General features: G+C 38.5%; 2 protein-coding genes across 3 annotated transcripts in view; one reads left to right on the top strand and one right to left on the bottom strand.

Annotated features, from left to right (window-relative positions):
- Positions 1 to 11,481, top strand: part of LOC125435082 (ankyrin repeat domain-containing protein 26-like) — an 83,273-nt gene extending 71,792 nt beyond the window's left edge. Inside the window, 7 exon segments of the mRNA XM_048501118.1 lie at positions 3,780 to 3,892; positions 6,145 to 6,274; positions 7,193 to 7,474; positions 7,878 to 8,113; positions 8,339 to 8,585; positions 9,936 to 9,981; positions 10,922 to 11,481. Coding sequence (XP_048357075.1) covers positions 3,780 to 3,892; positions 6,145 to 6,274; positions 7,193 to 7,474; positions 7,878 to 8,113; positions 8,339 to 8,585; positions 9,936 to 9,981; positions 10,922 to 11,046 — 1,179 coding nt within the window. The 3' untranslated portion in view covers positions 11,047 to 11,481.
- A 3,565-nt stretch (positions 11,482 to 15,046) lies between these two features.
- On the bottom strand, positions 15,047 to 20,354 carry LSM8 (LSM8 homolog, U6 small nuclear RNA associated). Of its 2 annotated transcripts, XM_048501117.1 has the most exons (4): positions 20,116 to 20,354; positions 18,946 to 18,986; positions 16,536 to 16,663; positions 15,047 to 15,367 (listed from the first exon to the last, which is right to left on the bottom strand). In XM_048501117.1, the coding sequence occupies exons 1-4, from the start codon at positions 20,144 to 20,146 to the stop codon at positions 15,277 to 15,279; spliced, it is 291 nt and encodes a 96-aa protein (XP_048357074.1). In that variant the 5' UTR covers positions 20,147 to 20,354; the 3' UTR covers positions 15,047 to 15,276. The 2 variants fall into 2 exon arrangements, with proteins under 2 accessions (XP_048357074.1, XP_048357073.1); XM_048501116.1 differs by lacking the exons at positions 18,946 to 18,986; positions 20,116 to 20,354 and adding an exon at positions 19,640 to 20,072.
- Positions 20,355 to 22,008: the final 1,654 nt, after the last annotated feature.

The following is a 22,008-nucleotide window of genomic DNA, read 5'->3' as shown; positions in this document are numbered from 1 at the left end:
AACTAGAGCTTTTTGCAAAGCAGGTGACTTCTAATGTGAAAGTGCTGTCCCCTCTGCATTCTGAAGAGGCCAACTTGCTGGTGGTCCCGGGCCTCTCTGCAATCCAGCTGGCCTCCACTCGGGCCAGGGCCTCTAGTACATTGGCCCCTGTTTGGTGGAACTCCTTGCCACCATCCATCCAGGCCCTGCAGGACCTTGATCAGTTCCGCAGGGCCTGCAAAACTGTACTATTTCGCCAAATCTTTGGTGGGGAGGGATAGCCGTGGAAAACATGCCACCCCATTCTGTGTTCTATGCTCTGGATTACTATCTGGCCTAACCTCACGACGTGTAACAAGGTGCCATTCAGCCATCTGATTTTCTGTATTTATATGTACAGTGGAACCTCGGTTTTCATTGCCTTCGGTTTTCATCGGTTTCAGTTTTCATCAATTTTTTCAGTGAAAAATTTGTCTCGGTTTTCATCGATTTGCCTCGGTTTTCATCAGTTTGCAGTAAGGTGCACGGGTTTGTGGAGAAAAATCACCCAGACAAAGCTGTTGCAGGCCATGTCTGCAACTTGTTTAATGACAATGTCTTGCCCATTTCAGACAAATCTTAAAGAGACGTCAGAAACAGACCTCTTTGGACAGCTTTCTGGTGCAACATTAGTTCACTGGCTCTGAAGCTGGTCCTAGTGTTATTATTTGTTACTGTTTTCAGCATTAAACACTATGTTTATCCCCCTCGGGGATAGGGCGGTATAAAAATCTAATAAATAAAAAATGAGTTTTTGGTATGTTTTTTGGAGTGCCTAGAACGGATTAATTGGATCTACATTGATTCCTATGGAAAGGTTTGCCTCGGTTTTCATCGGTTTTGGTTTTCATCGATTCTTTTCAGACGGATTACCAACAAAAACTGAGGTTCCACTGTATATTGGAATATTGGTTTTAATCCATATCTGTATTGTATATTATTTATATTGTTTTAAAGTGAATTGTACACCGCCCAGAGCCCTCCAGGGGTGGGTGGGCTATTAAATCTAAATAATTATATTAATTAATAATTGAGAGAAGTTTAGTCATGACTGACATAAGGTATTCAATGGATTAAATAAGCCCACTAAAATAGTGTTGGATATCAAAGGTCCTGTGTCATCACATGGTTGCCAAGGGATGATTTCTTCTTGCCAGTGTTGACTGGGCAACCTGTTACTAACAAGCTTATGAAGTATTCTCTGCTTATAGCCTTAAGAGCAGAGGTGGGATTCAGGGGGTTGCGAAGGTTCTGTAGAACCTGTTGTTACAATTTTCTTTTTCACTTTTTTAATACTTACAATATTTTTATTAAGTATTAATATTTTTAATACTTAAAATAAAAAAGTGATATTAAAAATATTTTTAATACTTTTTAACAGTCATTATTTGAATCCCACCACCATCGGAACCTGTTAAAATATTTGAATCCCACCACTGCTTAAGAGGTTTTATTACATGTAAATGTGAACTTGTCTAAACAATGCAACATGATCATTACAGAAACATGTTTAGTTTCTACAAATTATTGCACCATTCATTCCTATAATCTTATGTGCAACTTGTAAAACACATTGCCTGCTGAAAGTTCTGAAAAATTTGACTATCTAATGAAAAAAGCTATTTTGCGTACTGAATTGAAGCCATGCTAGACTCTGAAGATCATATTATTACTCTTCAGGACACATCTTTGGAACAAGTAGAGTGTAACTTCTTGGTGACAGTTTCCTTTTGTCATTTTTTCAAATCTTCTCAATTGAACAGTTGACGGAGGGTAATAACCTTCTCAGAGTATTCTGTGAATCCACTTTCTATCTTAATGCCTTTCTTCATCTCAGACTTGGGGTAGGGATGTAAGTATAGATTTTGCAAAGATCATAACTTCTGGTACATTGTTGGCCCAAACCAATGCTGAATTGAGTGAGTGTTTTTCCCACCACATTAAAATTAATATAATGTTCTACTATCATAATTACACTCCCATGTGTAAATTGGGGGGGAGCACATGTTATTTTTCAAATTATATGCTTAATATTTGACAAATTAGTATTATAAATTTACCATAACAGATTTGTAAACATATTTTACAATTTTAATGTAAACACCTGAAAAATACTTTTAATTTTTTTAATATTGATTATTAGCACAATGAATTAATAATGTATTTCAGACTTTAATCTTTGAGTTATTAACATTGATGGTTACCAGGATGGCTTAATATATCTAAAATAAATATCTTTCCTAAAGTGGATTGGGTGGGTGGGGGGAGACTTAGCCATGATAATTTGAACTTGACCTTTTGTTAAGTTCATATTTAGTTCTAGCTTCCATATAATAAAATAAATTTTCTAAAAAAAATTAAACTATAAAAGTACAGCAGCTTACTTACATAGACAGATAATACTACTGCTCTTAGGTTATTTTGATACTTTTCAGATATGGTAGTTTGGAAAATAGGGACACTAGTGGGAATTTATGCTTGTAGAAGAAGTTCTTTAGTTCATAGAATTATAGAGTTGGAAGAGACCACAAGGGCCATCCAGTCCAATCCTCAGCCATGCTGGCATACATGATCCAAGCACTCCTGACAGATGGCCATCCAGCCTCAGTTTAAAAACCTCCAAAGAAGGAGACTCTATCATCCTCCAGGTCAGCATATTCCACTGTCTGAAAGTTTTATTTATTTTGCACATATAGACAACATATACAAAAAAATAAAAAGTCTAAACCTGGTTCTCCCCCCCCCCCGTAAGAATAATAACAGAAAAAGAAAAAAAAACCACATCCCTACACATATATACGGTGACTTCCAGCTACATCACTATGGATCTGAACACGAATCCAGTTCTGTGCTTATGGTTAATATCTGCATTTTTTCACTTTTAGTCCTCTTTATAAAATTACTCTAATGCGCTGTTTTCATTCAAGTCTGCAAAGGATTTCCAATCTTTAAGGAAATTGTCAATATTGTTGTCTCTTATAAATGCCATCAGCCTTGTCATCTCTGCATATTCTGTGACTTTCAAAATTCAGTCTTGTTTTGTTGGAATTGTATTGTCCCTCCATTTGTATGCATATAAAATCCTTGCTGCAGTTCTCATGTACATAAAAAAGTGTTCTGTATTGATCAGGAATACCCTCCCCCATCAACTCCAACAAAAGTACCTCAGATTTTTTTTCAGTTGTTATTTTAATAATCTTTTGCATTTCTTTTAAAATCATATCCCAAAACAATTTTGCCTGTTTGCATGTCCACCACATATGAAAAAAGAACCATCCTGTTGTTGACATTTCCAAATGTATTCCACTGTCAAACAGCCTTAACCATCAGAACGTTCTTCCTAATGTTTAGGTTGAATCTCTTTTCATGTACTTTGAATCCATTACTCCTTGTCTTCATCTCTGAAGCAGCAGAAAACAAGCTTTCTTCCTCTTCAACATGACATTATTTCAAATATTTAAACATGGCTATCATGTCACCCCTTTAATTTCTCTTTTCCAGACTAAATTCCCCACAAGTTCTTGCATAATATTAATATACTACTTCCTGTGTGATGATTTCACATGGAAAGGGATGCATCCAATCCAGCAGGTTGGATCTTGCAATCTTATTCCACTAACACTAGCAGAGGAGCATGTTACATTAGCACTGGAGAAAGTCCTGACCGTTAGAGGAATAAAGTCATAGGATCCAACAAGTAGAATTTTTAACTCTTGCTTGTTTACATAAATATTACATACTTATTTTTGTTTTTTTAATAGTTTGACAATGAGAAGAAGAAAGTGAAGAAATTGGCAGAGTTAAAACGATCAGTGGAAATTCAGCTAGGTCAAGAAACAAAGAAGAACAATGAATTACAAAAAAAATACAATGGGTAAGTGAATGCTTTGCTTAATAGAACTTCATTTATACATATCTAAAACATATCATTGCTACCCTATTACAAATTCATAGATAAATATACAAGATGGACTGGATTTTAAAGAGCTTCGCTTTCAGTGCACTGCATGCTCTTGACTTTTAGAGAACATGTGCAACCTTGGTGCTAATTTGCCTGAGGCTGGGGATCTGGCATTGCATCTAATGCTCCTTTTTGGAGATAAAAAAAATCTGCACAATGGAAGTAGGAACTGGTTGAGACTCCAACTTTATAAAAGCTTATACATCAGAGGCATAGCCACCGGGGGCGGGGTGAGGACTGGTGCACTGGGCAGAGCACTTGGGGTTACGTGGGGGGCACCCTCTCCTCCCGCCCTGCCCATATACCTCTCTCTGTGATCGGCAAGACAACTGAGGAAGAAGTAAGAGGAGTATGTATCTTTTCCACATCGAACGCTTGTGAAACAAGATAGGAATTAGCAGATGATCCCCCCAAAATGGCTACAGTAATAGCCAAATAAAGCCCTAAATAGCTTCCGTCCTTAATGGCTACAGTAATGGGGACGAAATCATGGCTTCATGCCCTAAGTTCTGAAAATTGTGGAGGTAGGTTTTAAAAGAAAAGATGACCTCCTTCTACTTTCAGTTTTGTAGAGACTTCTGCCTCATGAGGGAGGGTGGTGGGCTTGAAAACTGGCAGAAGGGCTGGGAATGGGATGGAGCCAGCCAAGGGAGTGGGGAAGAGTTTTGGCACTATAAAACTGCATTATGCAAACAGCACACAGGCAGCATAAACCTTGGAGATTCAGAATTTGAAGAGTTTGCAAATTAATCTCATAGATGCTAGAATGCATGCAGCCATGAAACTTGAACAATTGAACCTGCAAAGTTTTAATTAGTAGTTTTTTTATATTATGCTATTAAATGGAGTTGCATAAGTCATATAGTTAAAACGATTATGCAAATATATGTATGTGATGTAAGTGTTGCATACTTGATTCTACTTGAAAAAGATCTATCTTTATGCCTTCCAGTCTTCCTCCTTGCTATTTTAGTTGCCTGTAGCTATTTTGTTTTTGGTATAGCTTTTGGCATATATTTTACAATACAGTGTATCTCAAAGTAAGTTGTTTTTTCACTATAGATAGTGGAATGAATTTCTGATACATAATAGATAGCTAAGGAGTGCAAGTCATGTATTGTTCCAACCTCCAGGTGGTGGCTGGAGATCTCCTGGAATTACAACTGATTTCCAAACACAGAGATCAGTTCACCAGGAGAAAATGGCAACTTCTTAAGGTAGATTCTGCATAGGTTTAGGTATGGGTGTGGGGAAAGGTAGTATGGATCCCTCATGGAAGAGAAAGTGACAGTCTATTTTCAGGTGATTTACAAAATATTTCAGCTGACTTTTTTATTTAAAGAAAGAAGTCAGTGACAAACATAAGAACAGCCTTGCAGGATTAGACCAGTAGTCCATCTAGTATAGCATCTTGTAAACACACAATGGCCAGCCAGTTACTATCCCAGCAGTAATAAAACATTATGAAAGCATTTAAAGTCATATGACACTTAAAACACTTTAAGGTGTTATAACAGAGTTAAACATTTTGAAAGCATTTTGAAAATGTTGTCAAAAATGTATTTCTGATTTCCGGCATGGCCCATTGCTGTGTTCAGATTTGTGAGTGGGGGCATATTCTATAATGTGATGGTGACTTTGAGATGACCTGGTACAAAAAATGGTTCTTTGGTCATAGTGGGGGAGGGTGGTCTTTGGTCATAGTGGGGGATTTTTGCGGGGGGGGCGCCAATATGGTGGGGCCCCGCCCACAAAAATCAGATTTTGCCCTGGGCTCCATTTTCCCTAGCTACGCCTCTGCATTACATCTGTTTTAAAAATATGGTTTAACACTATGTCAGCTGTGACTTGAAGGCACACACATTGTTTTGTATTTATGACGCTGCTGCTGTTACTACCAAAGGTGATGTTCACTAAAGCCAATGAAATTAGTATTTCCTGTATTGTGCCAGAATTAATTCTATTTCAGTCTGTGATAATTTTGAAATTGGATGTTAAATAAAGAATCCTATATGAAACACTTTGAAGCCACCCTACTTTACAGTTCTTTTGGGTAAACTTAAAAATTCATTCCTAGAACACTTTCAGAAACTAAAGCAAAACTTAATCCTGTTTTTTCTCATCATTGTTTCTTTCACTATATTTCAATATTATTTATCCTGCAGAATTAAGAAGCTTTTAAAAACAGCTAAAAATAAACAGAAAGAACATGAGATCAGGGAAAATTCGTCTCAAGGAGAAATGAAGACCAGATATTCAGACATAGTTACTGAAGTTGGAAATTTAAGAAAAAAGGTATATTCTAGTGTTTGCTTCAGTACAATTAATTCCTCTTATGAACTGAACATTTTATAGCTAATAACAATGTATCTTCCCCCCCCCTCGCCCGGAAATCTAAAAAAATCTGCATAGGGTTAAATCTTGAGCTTTGCAGGAAAGCATGAAAGGGTGTTTTTTTTAAAAAGAAACAGTTGGTATGTTAATCCACCCTCAACTGTAACAGCAAGATTTGTGCATGCAGAGGTGTTACAGGTAGATGGACCTGGGTGACAGCAATGAGAAATGATTGGAAGTAGGAATGGGGAGTAGAATGGAGAGTGCAAGAGTGGGGAAGATCAGAAGAATGCCAAAAAAGCAGTTTGGGGAGGGAAATAGGTACAGGGAGAGAGGAGAAACCTTGGAGCTATGGGGCAGACGGCAAGGGGTGGGAAAGCAGGTGGTGAGAAGTGACGGAGAAGGGAAGAGATCAGGTAGGCATCTGAGTTGACAGGAAAGGAGGAGCACACAAGTGACTATAAATCTTTAATGTTGGAGTTGTTAATATTTGTTGTTCAATCAGTAAATATTATTTGAGGGTGGGTCACCAAGAGGTTGAAAGACATCAAGGAGAGTCGAAAAGGAGTAGAGGAATGGTGGGTAAGCAGTCTGGAGCAGGAGGGAGGAAGCAGGGGCCAGTGGAGAAATTAATGGGATTTCCTCTCCTGTATGTTTTTATGGGAATCCCTCCTATATATGCATTCTTAGTACAGCCATGTGGCAAATATACTTTTCTATTAAAATGCTTGTCAAATTGAAAACAATTATGAAAAAGTCTGTTTAAGGGCTGAGAGAAGTAGCATAGTCTGCATTATCAACAAATATTTAACCTTCATCTGATTTAGTTGATTCTGACAAGTTCACTGTTTTGAAATCACAAATATTTGTTTCATTCAGACAGGAGAACTTTCTCACCAATTAGAGGCTGAGTCAAGTAGACGAACTCAATTGGAATTTACAAATCATGATCTACAAGAACAGTTAACTTCTCTAAAGACACTCCATAAGAAACTGGAGAGAAGCAAACTGCAACTAGAAGATGAAGTAGCTAATCTCAGATATCATTTACAGAGTAATATGATGGACTACAACCAAAGAGAACAATACAAAAGAGAAGTTGAAGAGCGAGCTAGACTAGAAGTCAAGCAAAAACTAGAAGAAGTCAATTTGTTTTTACAGGTAATTCCTTGTAACTCTATAGTCAAGGTAATATTTTAATATTTTACTGATGCCAAGAGATGACTCACCAGAGAACATTCTGGCTTGGATCTCACAGTGAATTTCTGCTCATGCAAGGCATTTCCATCAGCAGAACAGAGCTTCTCCCTCCTGCTGCAACACAAAATGCTGTAGTTGGGAAACTACAGGAAGTGTATGAGTGGTACATTAGGCATGTACAATGAGAGGGGGAATGTACTGGGGAATAAATGCCTCTGTCCAAAGTTCGTAGTCCTTTATGTTTCTTGACATTCTGTTGAAAGGAGTGAATACTTGGGTGCTGTGTGGTTTCTGGGCTGTATGGCCGTGTTCTAGCAGTGAATACTGTTTTTTCTTCTAATAATATAGCAATTATTTGTCCTAGACACAGGCAGCCTCACAAGAAACTTTAGAACAAATAAGAGCCACTAATAGCACCTACCTGAAAAATCAACTGGAACACAGAATTGGTGATCTAGAATCTGAGCTGGCCAAACTGAAGAACAGTCAGCAAGACAACAGCTTTCATAGAGAGTCTACACATACAGAACTGGAAAGATACAAAGAACTGTATTTAGAAGAGCTGAAAATTAGAAAGTCTATGGGAAGCAAACTGGATCGGTAAGTCAGAGGTCTTGTCTGTGAAAACATTACAGTTGTTGTCTTGAGACATTATTCTGTCCTTCCTTTAATATGACACAACTGTCACATTAAAGTTGGTTGAAGTCACAACTTCTGGCCTTCAGTCATGAAAACTGTACACACAGAGAGAGTATTCTGAGTGCTAAATGTGCATCCTTTAAAGACGATCCGTTAACTACTCATCCTGTACTGAATCTCTTACAGAGCTAATGAGAAATTATCAGAAGCCAGTGCCATGCTCCTTCATGAAAGTCAGAGAAACAAGTCTTTACTAGCTGGCAGTTTTGTAAGTGGAAGCCTTTCTGCAATTCCAGTCCTGGAAACAGTTCAGTTTGGAAATCTTAGCAGTAATCTACCATTAAATAGAACGCATAGCTTTGGAGGAGGATTCATGAATTCATCTGGAAATGCATTATCCTCAAAAAATAAAGTGGAGGCCTATGTGGCAAAGGTCAGTAATGACTAATTTCATTCTAATCTATTTTTTCCTTTGATATTCTCATCTTGGCTCTTGTTCACAGAAGTAGCTGCTTCATTTCAACAGATATTCTTCAAATCCTTGACATCTTTAAATTTGAACCCTCTGAGCTCTAACAGAGGAGCTAAACTGCAGAAGGAGAACACAATTTTTGTGAAAGATGTGTAACAATTGTCAATCTTTGTTAAGACTCACAAGCGTGAAACGTCTTGCTTATTTCAATTTGACAGCCCTATGTCAATTTTAAAGGCACACTTTATCTCTGTTAATGTGAAGTCGAACTTTATTTGCACCAACAAGTACATAGTATTGTCAATAGATTAGGATATTTGAGTTACTTTGAACAACACTGAAACGGTCTCCCATAGTGGATTATCACCGTATAGTATCTAACGTAGACAGATTTACAATGCAACCTTGAGTCCTGAGGATTTGTACTGTGGCCAGCCAGTGGCATAGCTGAGCTGCTCCCCAAGGAAGTACTTTTATGAAAATACATTAATAGGTTCATAATCTCAGATTCTTTAACCTCAGACCTTGCCCATCTATTTACAGACTTTTACAGAATAACTATACTTGGTCTCAGTAGTTACTTGCTGTTGTAAAAAAATGCTGTACACAACTGGAACTGCACTAATCAATTAATTAAGATCATTGCTACAATTTATTTTGAAGACTATACAGGTGTATGCTGTAAACCAATGCTGGAATCAATGACAATCTGCAATAAGATATGTTACTTAGAGCCCCATCTGTTTTTAATGTTAATAGAAACTGTAGCTAGAATTTTTATATCTCAGTCATCTGATCTGTTCTTTCCTTTAGAAATCTTTTTTAGCAAAGTTTGCAAGCACTGCAGCACAATCAGCCAATCCACTTAGAATCAAACTACCGGTAATATCATGGATGTTTTTAAATAGCCAAAGGGGTGGCTTATAAATCTTTTTTATACTAAAGGTAGTCTTGTGTATACTTATTTGAGCAATAAGTATATTGAGAACCCTCTCCTCAGCATCTCCAGCATGAATACATAATCCTTACATTGCAACTTTCAAAATTGACTTAAATTTTTAAAATGATGAATATTCACAATGGGAAGGTGGTTCTCAAATACTGTCATGCAAGCCAGGTCTCCCTTTTTTTCTTCAAGTTGCACTTGAGTAATGATTCATTCAAGGGTAAGTGAAAATTGGTATCAAAAAGTGAAGTAAAATACTTGACCCAACATGTTGCTTAATGTGTTCACATTTTGTTATTGATGTTCTTTACCATCTTTTATTTTATAGATATAAAATGTTAACTATGATCTCAATGTAATTTCAGATGCGGATGGAACTAGATAAACATATCACTAGGGAACTCGCTCAAGGTATGTTACCAAACTGCATACTAAAAACTTTAAAGCTCTTCCTGCTGTGAAGTGAAGGTTCTAATAATATTTATTGATCTTGTACAAATATCAGTGTCAGCTCACTGTACTTTCCTATAATAAGAAAATAGAAAATGTTCTTCATTGAGATGTCTGCCTTCACTGAGGCCCCTTCCTCACATGCAGAATAATGCACTTTCAATCCACTTTCACAATGATTTGAATGTGTGTTTTCTATTCTGCACAGTAAAATCCAGCTTCAAAGTGGATTGAAAGTGGATTGAAAGTGTATTATTCTGCACGTGCGGAAGGAGCCTAAGAGATTGTATGTATTTTGTCTGAATTATTTTAGAAAACTGATTTAAAGCAAAGTATTAAGTTTTGTGGACAGATAGGTAGCACCACATGTCTGTTGTCCTAAAGCATTTTCACAGAAAAAGGCTTGAAAGACTGCATGTTTCCTTATATTCAATCGATATTGCTGTATCTAGTGATACAAGGTACTTATATGGTGAATTACTATCACTTACCTACAAAAGGTTTGTGATAATGGCGTGTTCAGGAGTTGTGCTACCTTCTTCTACGTGCAATTATAAAAGTCCTTTAGTGTCCAATGTATTGAAAATTGTAACAAGTAGACTGGTGTGTTCAGGAGTTGTGCTACCTTCTTCTACGTGCAATTATAAAAGTCCTTTAGTGTCCAATATACTGAAAACTGTAACAAGTAGAATGGGAGGAACAAGTGGAACTTTTGCAAATTGCTCAGTCATTCTGAAATATCTGGCTTTTGTTCTGCCCTAGCAAAGTTCAGTATTTTCCATGTTTGTTCCAACAAATCCCTTTTGAGAACTGTTCTTACATTGAATTGGTGACTTTTTAATGTCAGATCAGTATTTTATGTGAAACTTCTTGAAAATATTATTCGTCTTTTGTTTTTCAGCCACTGTTCAACTTGATGTAGGATCAATTGATCGCTCATTAAAAAATTTAAATAGGGAAGAGGATGAAGTGACCAAGGCAGCAGAGGAGTACCTGAATGTGTTAAAGAAAAATTACATGATTTAAATCTGTTGTAAATTTGTAGATAGTTTTATATCCCTTTATGATAACCTGAATAAATATGTAAAAAAAATTTATATGTTAAATTGTATTACTTTATTTGTTATTTACATTATTTATAGTCTGCCTTTCTCACTGGGACTCAAGGCAGATTACACAGAAGAAATCTATACAATCAACAGACCAGAGATGAAGTACTGCCAGCCCCCAACGTAATGCCAGAGGTTGCCACTTTTTCTGATGCATGTGAAGTGTTTTTAGAAAGTGGGCAGGGCCAAGTGGGCGATCACCTACCTTGCCTGCCAAGGCTTCTGATTGGCTGTGCAGATTTTAAAAATAATGTTGCATTGGCAGCAGCTACCAGTACAATGCTATTGATCAATACATTTTATCGTACATAGCCATAGGCTTTTATAATCTACAATGTCTAAAAACTTAAGAATCTAAAACATGTATACTACATTAAAAAATTAAACCAGTTGCAATCCTCTTGAAGGTCCTCCATGTAACCAAATATAGAAACCAAAGAAATAAGAAACTGTTCTGTCTATAGCATCCTCAATATATGTCAGTTGTAAGTCAGGCAAAGTGATAATGGTTTGGATCATTTAGTGATTTTTCTGGCAGCCACAGCAAAAAGTGCCATTCTATGGGTAACAAAAAAATCCCCATCTGATAATAGTTTATCCATTTCAGAGCAAGAGTGCAGAGCAGTTAATATATTAGCTAGGAATTTTCTTCCTGCATTCAGTATATAAAGGACAAGCCACGACATTGGCGGATTCCGCATGGGCCAAAAGCAGCGATGTGAAAATGGTTTGAAAACAGTGTAAAAGGATTTAAAACAGTGTAAAGGAGTTTAAAACAGTGTAAAAGGGTTTACATTGTTTTCACACCACTGTTTTTGGCCCATGCGGATTCCGCCATAGTGAGGAAGATCTTCTACTGAAGAGCCATACTGTATACAAATACATTGTACCAGTGGGGTTTCTTGTGTACCAACCCGCAAGTAACTCCATGAACATAGTTTGGAGATGCAGTGAGGGAATGCTGTTCTGAGATTGTATGCTGATGTGTCAGCCAAATAAAGAGCTCTGAGATGGTCTTTTTAAAATTCTTGTACCATGGAGCAAATTTTGAATGAGCAACTATACGTCTGTCAATTAGGATGTCTCCTTTATGGACCCATTCTCACATATCAGAGTTGCTCTCTAAAGGCCGGAGTAAATCATCTGGAATGGTATGTTGGAAAACAAGTTCTCAAGAAATGTAGAATGGCCCTTATCGTTATTTAGCAATAACTGTAAAATTTGGGCTTACTGATTCTATCAATGCTGTTTGAAGTGTTTTTCCCCAAGTGAGCGCAAGCCCTTATTGAGGAAAGACCTAGTTCTGTCCTCCAGCCACAGCCATTTCGTGGCTGCGCCCACCATACTGGGTCAAAATTGCAAAGGTTCTGTAGGCTCAGAAAAGTTGGGGACCCCTGAAGTACAGCATACATCTTAACATGACATGCTAATCAAAAAGGAATCTACTTACAGCAACAAATAGTTCAGCTCTCTGTGCAGCTCTCTGTGCAAAAAGCCCTCTTGAGCAATTCAGCTTTGCCTAGCTTGCAGAAATCCTGGAAGGTGGGAGGGTTCTTGACCTCATCAAGCAAGCCATTCCATAAGATCTCAACAGAGAATGCATGTATAAAGGGCAGTTATTGATTATGCCCATTTTCAGTGTGGCACCCATAGAAGGCCCTACTCAGATAAGCTACGCTGTCTTGGTGGAGCATAGAGACCTGCAGGTATGAGGGACATGAGGCAGTCCTGCAGGTATGAGGGAGCACAGCCATGGAGGGCTTTGTATGTGATAACCAATACCTTAAACTGAGTCTGGTAATTGATAGGCAACTGATGGCAATAAGTTGAAAAGCATGAGGGATAATTTGGAAGCCATGCGGGTCTCCAATAGCAATTCTTTGAGTCTCATGCATTAGGAATTATTTGAACCTTTCCAATGCACAACTTTTGATCCCACTTGTGCTTTCAAGTTTTTCAACAAGATGGCATGGTCCACCATATTAAAGGCAGCAGTTGAATCCAGTAGGAACGAGAACACCTGGCCTCTATTAACTAAAGTCAGCAGGACTTTCTGTGTCCAGACTGAAAAGGTTTTGGAACAGATGGGAAGACCTAGAGTTAGTCTGCTACTGCTCTTTCAATCACTTTGCCCAGGAAGGGCAGATTATAGACAGGGCAATAAATGGCTACATCAGTTTTCTGTAGAGATGAAGCATTTTTAGTAAAGACAGATGGTCTCCTCTTTGAGTGACTGAGGGAAGGTGCCCTTAGTGCTTGATCAATAATAAATACTATGGAGTCGTTGATGTGGTCTTTAGATTTTAGAAGTCAGCTTCAGCAGGGATTCAGAGCCTTCACAGATCCCAGCAGCTTGTCAATATCCATCATGGATATTGCATCAAAGTGGTTCATAAACAGATAGCAGCAATGCCCCCTGCACTAGTCCATGGAAGTTAGAAGTGAAGAACAGGTGGATTATAAATACCTACTTTTTTTTCCTAATTCACTATCTAAGGCTGATTCTGCATGGGCCAAAAACAGCAATGTGAAAACGGTGTGAAAATGGTGTAAAAGGGTTTAAAACAGTGTAAAAGGGGTTTTACTGTTTTCACACCGTTTTCACACCGCTGTTTTTAGCCCATGCGGAATCAGCCTCAAGCACTATAATCTCAAAATACTATATCTGTAAGCATGCTGAATTATCCTTGTATAGAAGACAAGTTATTTAAATAATGAAAATTAATCAGCTAGTTGAACACTATGTTGTCTTAAGCAAGTCTAATTTTCAACATCTTTAGAAATGCTCTATTTTTTACAAAAATTGCTTGGCATATGTGTTAGGTTCCTCATCTTTTATAATCTATACTAAGGGGAGAAATAACTCAAATCCTCCCAGTCCTAAAGCTAAACAAAGAAATACAGGAAAAATTTCCCACTGTCACATTCATACTAGGAAGAGTCCTTGTAGGAGTGGGGGCCCCAAAAAAGGTAACTAACATTTTAAAATGTTGTGTGTGTGTTTCTTCAAAATTAAAGGTAAATTGTAGAAGGGAGGTGAAAGCGGGATGAGAGCAAGGTAATTGGTTGACACGGGAGAGATTGTGAAGAGTCTGTGTTGTCCTGATGGAGTGTGTGTAAAACATGGGAGATACAGAATTCTTTGCTGAACTGAGAGTGTCAGCCTGTGCTAAGTCATACTGAGAAAAGAAAGGCTGTGCAAAACCTGTATGAGTAGAATTGCCAAAGAAAAAAGCGACCTTGAAACTAGAAAAGGAATCAGTTTCCATCTTCAAGGATATACCTCAGCTATGGATAACAGCTCCTCGCTTTTCTCTATTATAAGTGCAGAACGTTGTGAACTGTTGTTTCATTGCACCAGCCTAACCTTTAATACTTGGCTGTTATCCTTTTTGAGTGATAGGTCAACCTAAGTTGTCCAGGGTTGCTGATTACCATATTAGAATCTCCAGGGGTGTGAAATGCCGACCTCTTTTAATACATACAAATTGTGTTTTAACCTATGTTGCTGTGTAGGATGGGAAAAAATGAAATAACCAGTGATGTATTGATGATGAAATATTGATTAATCTATAACCACTATAAAACTAAGTGCCTGAATGAATGCATCGCTTCTGCCTTCGTCTGAGGACCTCATATTTTCCTGCAGCTTAATAAATCCTTTTTATTCTTTTATACCTCTCACCTCTAGAATCCCTGAGTCTTTGGGGACCTGATCCTGATTCCAAATTCATTATATCATTCTAAGTGAGCTTAGAATAAAGCTACCATGTGTGACTTAATTGGCTACAAAAGCTTAATTAATTTAAATGTAATTGGCTAAAAAGGCAAACAATGCCTTGTATGCTATGAAAAGATGAAATATAATTTAAGTAAGAGTTGTTAGTTCTTGCTTTATGAATTCAAGAGTGTATAAATGCCTTAAAGCCAAGTGCTCTTTAATAGATACCCTGGATACATATCAAGTATTGCTTTTAGTAAAATGCACAATTTAATTTATATATCAAACAGTAACTGTCAAAATAAAAAATGATAAACTATCCAGTTCATTAAATACAACTTGTAAAAAGTAGCCACACCAGCTTATAAATAGTTCTGTGCAATGAGATTTATGATGTCCAGATGTATATCCTTGTCTTTATTTCCTTCAATGTACAACTGAGTTCAAAGGTTCCGCTCGAATGTTCCCCAAGTCAAGAGCAGAGTCTGTCTCTTCATCAATTTCTCCAATTACAGCACTATAAAAAGAATTAAAGTGCTATTAGTGAAAAGCACATTCCACATAGAAATAAGACTGATATAAATGGGACAGAATGTTTTCTATTTTACAGTGATTTATTTTGCTTTAGGATAAATTAGAGCATGAAAAGGTCTACAAAAATCAAAATATTGCGCATGAGTTTGACCGCCCAATCCAAAGCGATCTGGTGGCCAGAGACAGCACCGCTGCCATGTCGCCTCTTCAAGACTTCCAGGCAATGCAGGGAAGCAGCAAAAAAACCCCACACTCCTGAAAAGCCCCCCACAGGCTTTTGGGTGGCGTAAGTCCAAGGTCCAGCATTCCTGACTCAAAAGCCCAAGTAGAAGCTGAGTAAAGTTCCTTGACGGTGCCCACATTCCAGGTTTCGCCACTGTGGAGCTGTGGCATGCGCAACTCCAGCATCTTTGCCCCTTGTGCCAGTGGGGATGCCCCTTATGCTGGCGGAGGGGGCAACGCATTGGTGCAGCCCAGAGCTGCTGCCATAGCCCATTTGCCCTACATCTGAATTGGTCTGTTATACCACAGACTGCATAGTAGATTGATCCCCATTTGATGAAAAGATTTAAGTTCAGAAGTACAGAGCGCATTTTCATCAGTCATGAAAAAACTAAGATTCTATTTGTGTATGATTCTCATTTTACACAATATTATTCTTGTTAGAGCAATCTACTCCACCTACCATACGTAAAAACACTGCATCATTACCTACTGAACTTTCTAGTGTGATTTACTGGGAAGAAACAAACCACACTTGATTAAGTCTTTTGAAGGAGAACACCAGTATATCTGAATGGAAGCCAGAGAAGTGGATGTTCAGGAACAACAGACTGATGCATGGCATCTGTTGTTGCATAAGAGGTTTAACTACCATGTCAATAATAAAAGAATGTGGAAAACACCTGGGACAGGAAGAGCCCCACCAACATGGAGGCATTAATGTGAGGGGAAAGTTTTTTCTACGTAGTTTCAACTTTGCCGTATTACCAGACAGCAGCCATGTCATTCTTATAATACCACTCAGCAAAAGAGGACACATCATAAGTTAAATATTAAGAACATTTTATCTAATTTCAAATAGAGCATGGTTTTCTGAGCTGGATACTTGATTTTCTACTACAGCTTCAATTACATTAATAAAAACTTACACATTGTCTCCTCTTACGATGTACAATCCTAAAACAACTTGTTCCACTCCTTGTGAAGAACTGAACACTCTTTCATGACTTTCATCCAAAATCAAGTTGATGGTCTGATCGAAACCTTTGAGAGTTCCCTAAAAAGCATAAAAAATTAAGAATTCCAAACCGTTAAAAATATGAGTCTCAAACATGGTCACCTCTCCCTGGTTAGCCCATTCTCTAAAAAGACTTACACCATGCATTTTGCATGAATAAAGTCTGCGCCACAAAAAGTTGACTACAGTTGGTTCCTCCCTGGGAATGTCCCTGAAACATTCCCCTAGACCCTAATGTAGCAAAGACAGAGTCCAGCCTTATGGAACCCCGGAAGGGTTTAGGCACCATGCTGCTACTTTGCTCCCCTGCGCCAGCCTAAGTACACTGCACAGCAACTGCACAGCACAGTGGGCACTGGCACCAATGCAGGGGTAACACCACATTCAGTGCGGCTTCAGCCACCCCCACCCCCCCCTTTGGACTGCACATTGTTTTATGACTTAAATTTGACATGCATTCTACCTATAAATACAGATTCATACAAGTGTAAGGTAAGTGCTTTATTCTCTATCTAGCTGTGGAACAGTGTAATTAAAAATCAATGTTTTTTTAAAAAATGAAAAAATTAATTTAAATTGGATTTTTAATTTAGTTTTTTTATAAAATGCTTTTTGAGGAAAATATATATAAAGATTGCTGAAATAGTTTTATATTTAAGATACATTATTCATCATGAAATAAGGACTAGTTTCTAATCATGTAACATGAGACTGTATATTCGTGAAATGTTTAATATTTTTTAGAAATGATTTCCATTAATCCATTCAAAATGTCATGTTCTTCCATCTGTAAGATTATTTTGGGCAGTTTTTTTTCATCTAGAAGTTATTATCACAGATGCTGGATTTTATTTGCAGTTCTCAAAACTCTGAATTTGTGTCTGCAGAGTTAACATGCCTTTTCTTCACAGTGAAAAATAGTTGAGAGAAAGATCTTCTCATTGTTCCTTTGCAAGTCTATATACACAGAATAAATCTCTCACCTCCGATGTGCTAAGTTTCAAGAAGTTCAGTTAACAGAAGATTAGTCTGGAGGTTAACAGATCTGCACAAGGTGCTAAGTGTGTAGAGGAGGGGCAAGTAGTAAAAATGAAAGTAGGAAACCTTTTGAGCAGAATATGCCACAAGTCTTGGGATCTTTGGGTGTATAACCTCCTGAGGTTTATCATATTATTATTTCCCTAAAGCAAAAATAATGGCAGCAGGCAGCAATGCCCAAGCTCAGTTTGCGAATATTTTAATGAATTTCCTAAACTCATGGATGAAGCTGGTGTGTATGCACAATGCAATTACTGCAGCAAAGAAATGAAAGGCCTAGTGGCCCAAATGAAGTTTGAACATAATTCATCTCGCAATAATTTCAATATCTATGTATTTCTAATAACATAGCCAAATAAGTAATTTCAGTATAACTGTAAAATTAATCTAAAAAGTTGGAGTGCTGTGTGGTTTCCGGGCTGTATGGCCGTGTTCTAGCAACATTCTCTCCTGACGTTTCGCTTGCATCTGTGGCTGGCATCTTCTGAGGATCTGAAGATGCCAGCCACAGATGCAGGCGAAACGTCAGGAAGACTAAATGCAACCACACACTTCGAAAACTACAACACTCAAGTGATTCAAACCATAGAAAGCCTTCGACAATACAAATCTAAAAAGTTATTAGTCTAAAAATGAAACTTTCATCTAATTGTAAACTTTAAGATTATACCAACAACAATTAGTCTTCATGTAAAAAGCCATGATTTAAATCAAGTCTTACAGATTTAAATCAATTTGATTTAAATCACATCTACCCTAGTGTAGAAAATGTAAAGCTATGGGGAAAAAGAACAATGATTAGTACTTCAGATTACAAGTGTCTGATTAGAATTCAAGAGCCAATTTGGAAGTGATGTGACAGCAAAGAAATGAGGTTTTTTAAAGATATTAGTCAGGATAAATTTCTTAAATGCATTGCAATCTGTTCTGAAAATCTATAAGTTAGTTGTTGATTATAATAAATTAACATTAATATGGCTTATTATAATAAGGTAACCCTAATTATTTCACTGCCCAAGACTAATACTACATACATGTTCAAGACTGCGATCTAAAGCAAACATGCAGCCTAAACTTATGCACTGTCCAAAAGTCCTATTGAATTCAGTGGCTCTAGGTAGGAGATTCTCAGTGTGAACCTGGAAAAGTTGCACCCTTCTGCATCCAATTGCTTAGAAGGGTGTAAGTCTACTTAGGATGGCACTTACTCTAAGTCTTTAACAAGTCTGCTCCAACACAAAACAATTTGAGAGAGGGGAGTTTATACTGAAAGGAGTTCTTACCACAATCATTCGACCATCCGAAGTAATTACTGCAACAGTACCTGGTACTCATTAAAGAAAAGTATTTTTAAAAGATCAACTAGAAATAATAAGATGATCTGTTGGTCCAGGGTTGTCATACTGATTAATTCCTGACAACGTTAACTTCCCGTTCATTTTAAATAGGGGTGGGTTAATTTGACCGATAACACAGAACAAATATGAACACTCTAGGGAATAAAGCATCTTTTGCAGCTTACATGTCAAGAGTAAAAACAACTTTTTAAAGACTCTATCATTCTGAATTGATAATTTACATCAAAGTTTTCCCAAGCCAGAGGGAGCTCATAGTTAGGGCAGAAGACATAGCTCTTGAGGCTTCCACATGACTGATAAATGTTGCAATGTGTACATACTGATCTTTGATTATTAATTATATGTATATCTCCTCTCTTGCTGCAAGCTTAGATCACTACTTTATTCCCACAACAAAACCTATTAAGTAACACTGCAAGATAAATCAGAAGGGAAAATTAGGGCAAAATTGATACATAATGACAAATCAAGATTTGGAAATGTCCACACCCTCATCCCCTCCCCTCCCCTCCCCCAACTCAAACTAGTTTATTGTTACACTCAAATTTCAAACCATTCCCCTTGTCTACAAACTAAGGTTTAACTAGGGGGCAGGGAGTGAAACAAAAAACTAGCTTACCTTGAACACAGAATGGATTAATATGCAAATCATGTATGGGGTAATGAAGAGAAAAAACACACAAGTGCATGTCCTCCATTTCATGGCATTTTGACTAAAATAACCCCAATTTTCCAACACGCTCTCTTTATATAGCTGCCAACTGTAGCCATACCTCATGCATCTGATGAAGCAAGAAAGCTGCGGCTGTATTACCCTGTAGGATGGCACAGAGCTCTTCATGTTTCTGATTTTTTTTCTCTCTACCTGCCCACCAACTTGAAAAGGAAATATTTTGTTCTTGCGGCCCTTTTACGGGGAACATTCAAATGGCTTACTATCACCAAGGACGGTGAGAAAATAAAATATTTCATTTTCATTGAGAAAAGAAACTTCCCTGATGAGCAAAAGCTCCCTAAGAGAACCACCCGAAAGCCTTACCACCTCCCTATTCTCTCGCAGCTTCTAAAATCTCAATCCTGCTAACAGAAGGATACGATTAATGTAGTTTTCCAACGCGGACGTCATAGCGACGATAGCTGCAAATCTTAGTGCGCAAACCCAGAAAAAAAGCAACTCCGAACAGAATTCAAAAGCAAGCCACACGCGACCATTAAAAAAAAACTACATCCGGATTCAATTGTTATTACTGCGCATGGTTTCGCGCCGCCAGACCTCTTTAGCGCATGCGTTTAAAAGGCAAGAGGCGGGGCATTCTTCTTTCACGTAAGTCTGGCTTTCCGGTTTTCATGGGTGATTGCTTCGAGTAATAGAGCGGGGAAACCAGTCGGAGACGCCGTTGTTCAGTGCGCATGCGTTGGTATGGAACGGCTACGCCTCCCTCGTGGTGCCGTGGACGTCGCTGGTGGGAAGGAGGTTCGAAGTTCCGCCTTCATTCACTCCAGTCACTCTGTGCTGAAGGCGGCAGACGTGAGAGGCGCCAGAACTTTCTTGTAACCAGCAGAAAATTCACTTTATGTATTGTCGAAGGCTTTCACGGCCGGAATTACTTGGGTGCTGTGTGGTTTCCGGGCTGTATGGCCGTGTTCTAGCAGCATTCTTTCCTGACGTTTCGCCTGCATCTGTGGCTGGCATCTTCAGAGGAGATGCTGCTAGAACACGGCCATACAGCCCGGAAACCACACAGCACCCAAATTCACTTTATGTTGACACAAATCGTAAAGACGCACTTTATCACGCTGAGTTACTTTACTGCCAATGAATTATGTGAAGTTAGGGTGGGTGTGTCGATTGGTGGGACAAAAGGACACTGGGGGCAAAAAGCCACGCAGTTTTGGTGGTACATTCTTATATTACGCTTTATGTAACGTGTTGTACTAATGTATGCAAGATGTCTGTAGTGAGTTTGCAACAGTAGTGTGGGACAGGAGATTAGGCCTGAAAGTAATCTATATATATAAAAAGGTAACAGTGACTGTTAGTCACTCCCTAACGCCGTAACGGCTGGACAGATCGCCCCCAAATTTTCACATGATGTTCCTCCCTGTGGCGGGCAGGTAATCAGACCTTCAAATCGCCAAAAGTCCATACCTGAGCCAGGTAAAATGTCTTTTTCCTAGTGCATCAGGCCATGAAGCTGTGTTTAACTGTCACCCTTAGAATGTTCGTGCAGCCTGTCTGTCTGTGGCCTGAGGGCTTGGTATGAGGGCTCAGAATGTTCGTAGAGACGGGCAGAGATGAGCAGTGAAAACAGAAAATAGGTAATACTGGTAGGTAATACGAGTGGAAGTGAAACACACACACACTTTGCCGTGTGCGACGTCAGGTGGGGTCCCCCCTCACACGCAGGTAACTTTCACTCTCTGTGCCTCACCCACTGCTACACAATACACCTCCAGCTCATCCTCACACACCTCACTCTGCCCTCCCTCACATCCAACCACCACTTACCCACTTCCTCACCCATATTCGCCACAGCTTTCTTTTACTAAAAGCAAGCTGGAGTTTGCCTTTTTCTTCTAAGAAAATCCGCGGGGTTGGGGCCATCCAACACTACTGGCTCCACTTCTTTTGCACGTGGCCCTTTAAGAACCCAGGGAGCTGGCCTCGATCTGAGCGCCTCACCACCCTGCCTCTGCTGCCTGACTGGGATAGCCTCCTTGCTCCTTACCCAAGCCAGCCTCATGGACAGCGGGATTCGCACTCTGGACAGTTCTGTTGTGAAATGGAAAGGGTTACCTTATACTAAAAAAACTAGACACCACCATATAACAATGTGAATTGAAAAGGGAAAGAGGGATTCCATTTGACCACCCCAAAAGGCTATGCTGGGGATCATTGGACCTACATGGACATCTGTGTGGGTTGCGGACTGTGATGAGGACAATTGCCACAGCAACGTGTGGCCGGGCCCCGCTAGTATTTGATAA

Source organism: Sphaerodactylus townsendi, linkage group LG06 (genome assembly GCF_021028975.2).
Source record: "Sphaerodactylus townsendi isolate TG3544 linkage group LG06, MPM_Stown_v2.3, whole genome shotgun sequence".
Classification (NCBI taxonomy): Eukaryota; Metazoa; Chordata; class Lepidosauria; order Squamata; family Sphaerodactylidae; genus Sphaerodactylus; species Sphaerodactylus townsendi.
This window is presented reverse-complemented; position numbering and strand designations above follow the sequence as displayed.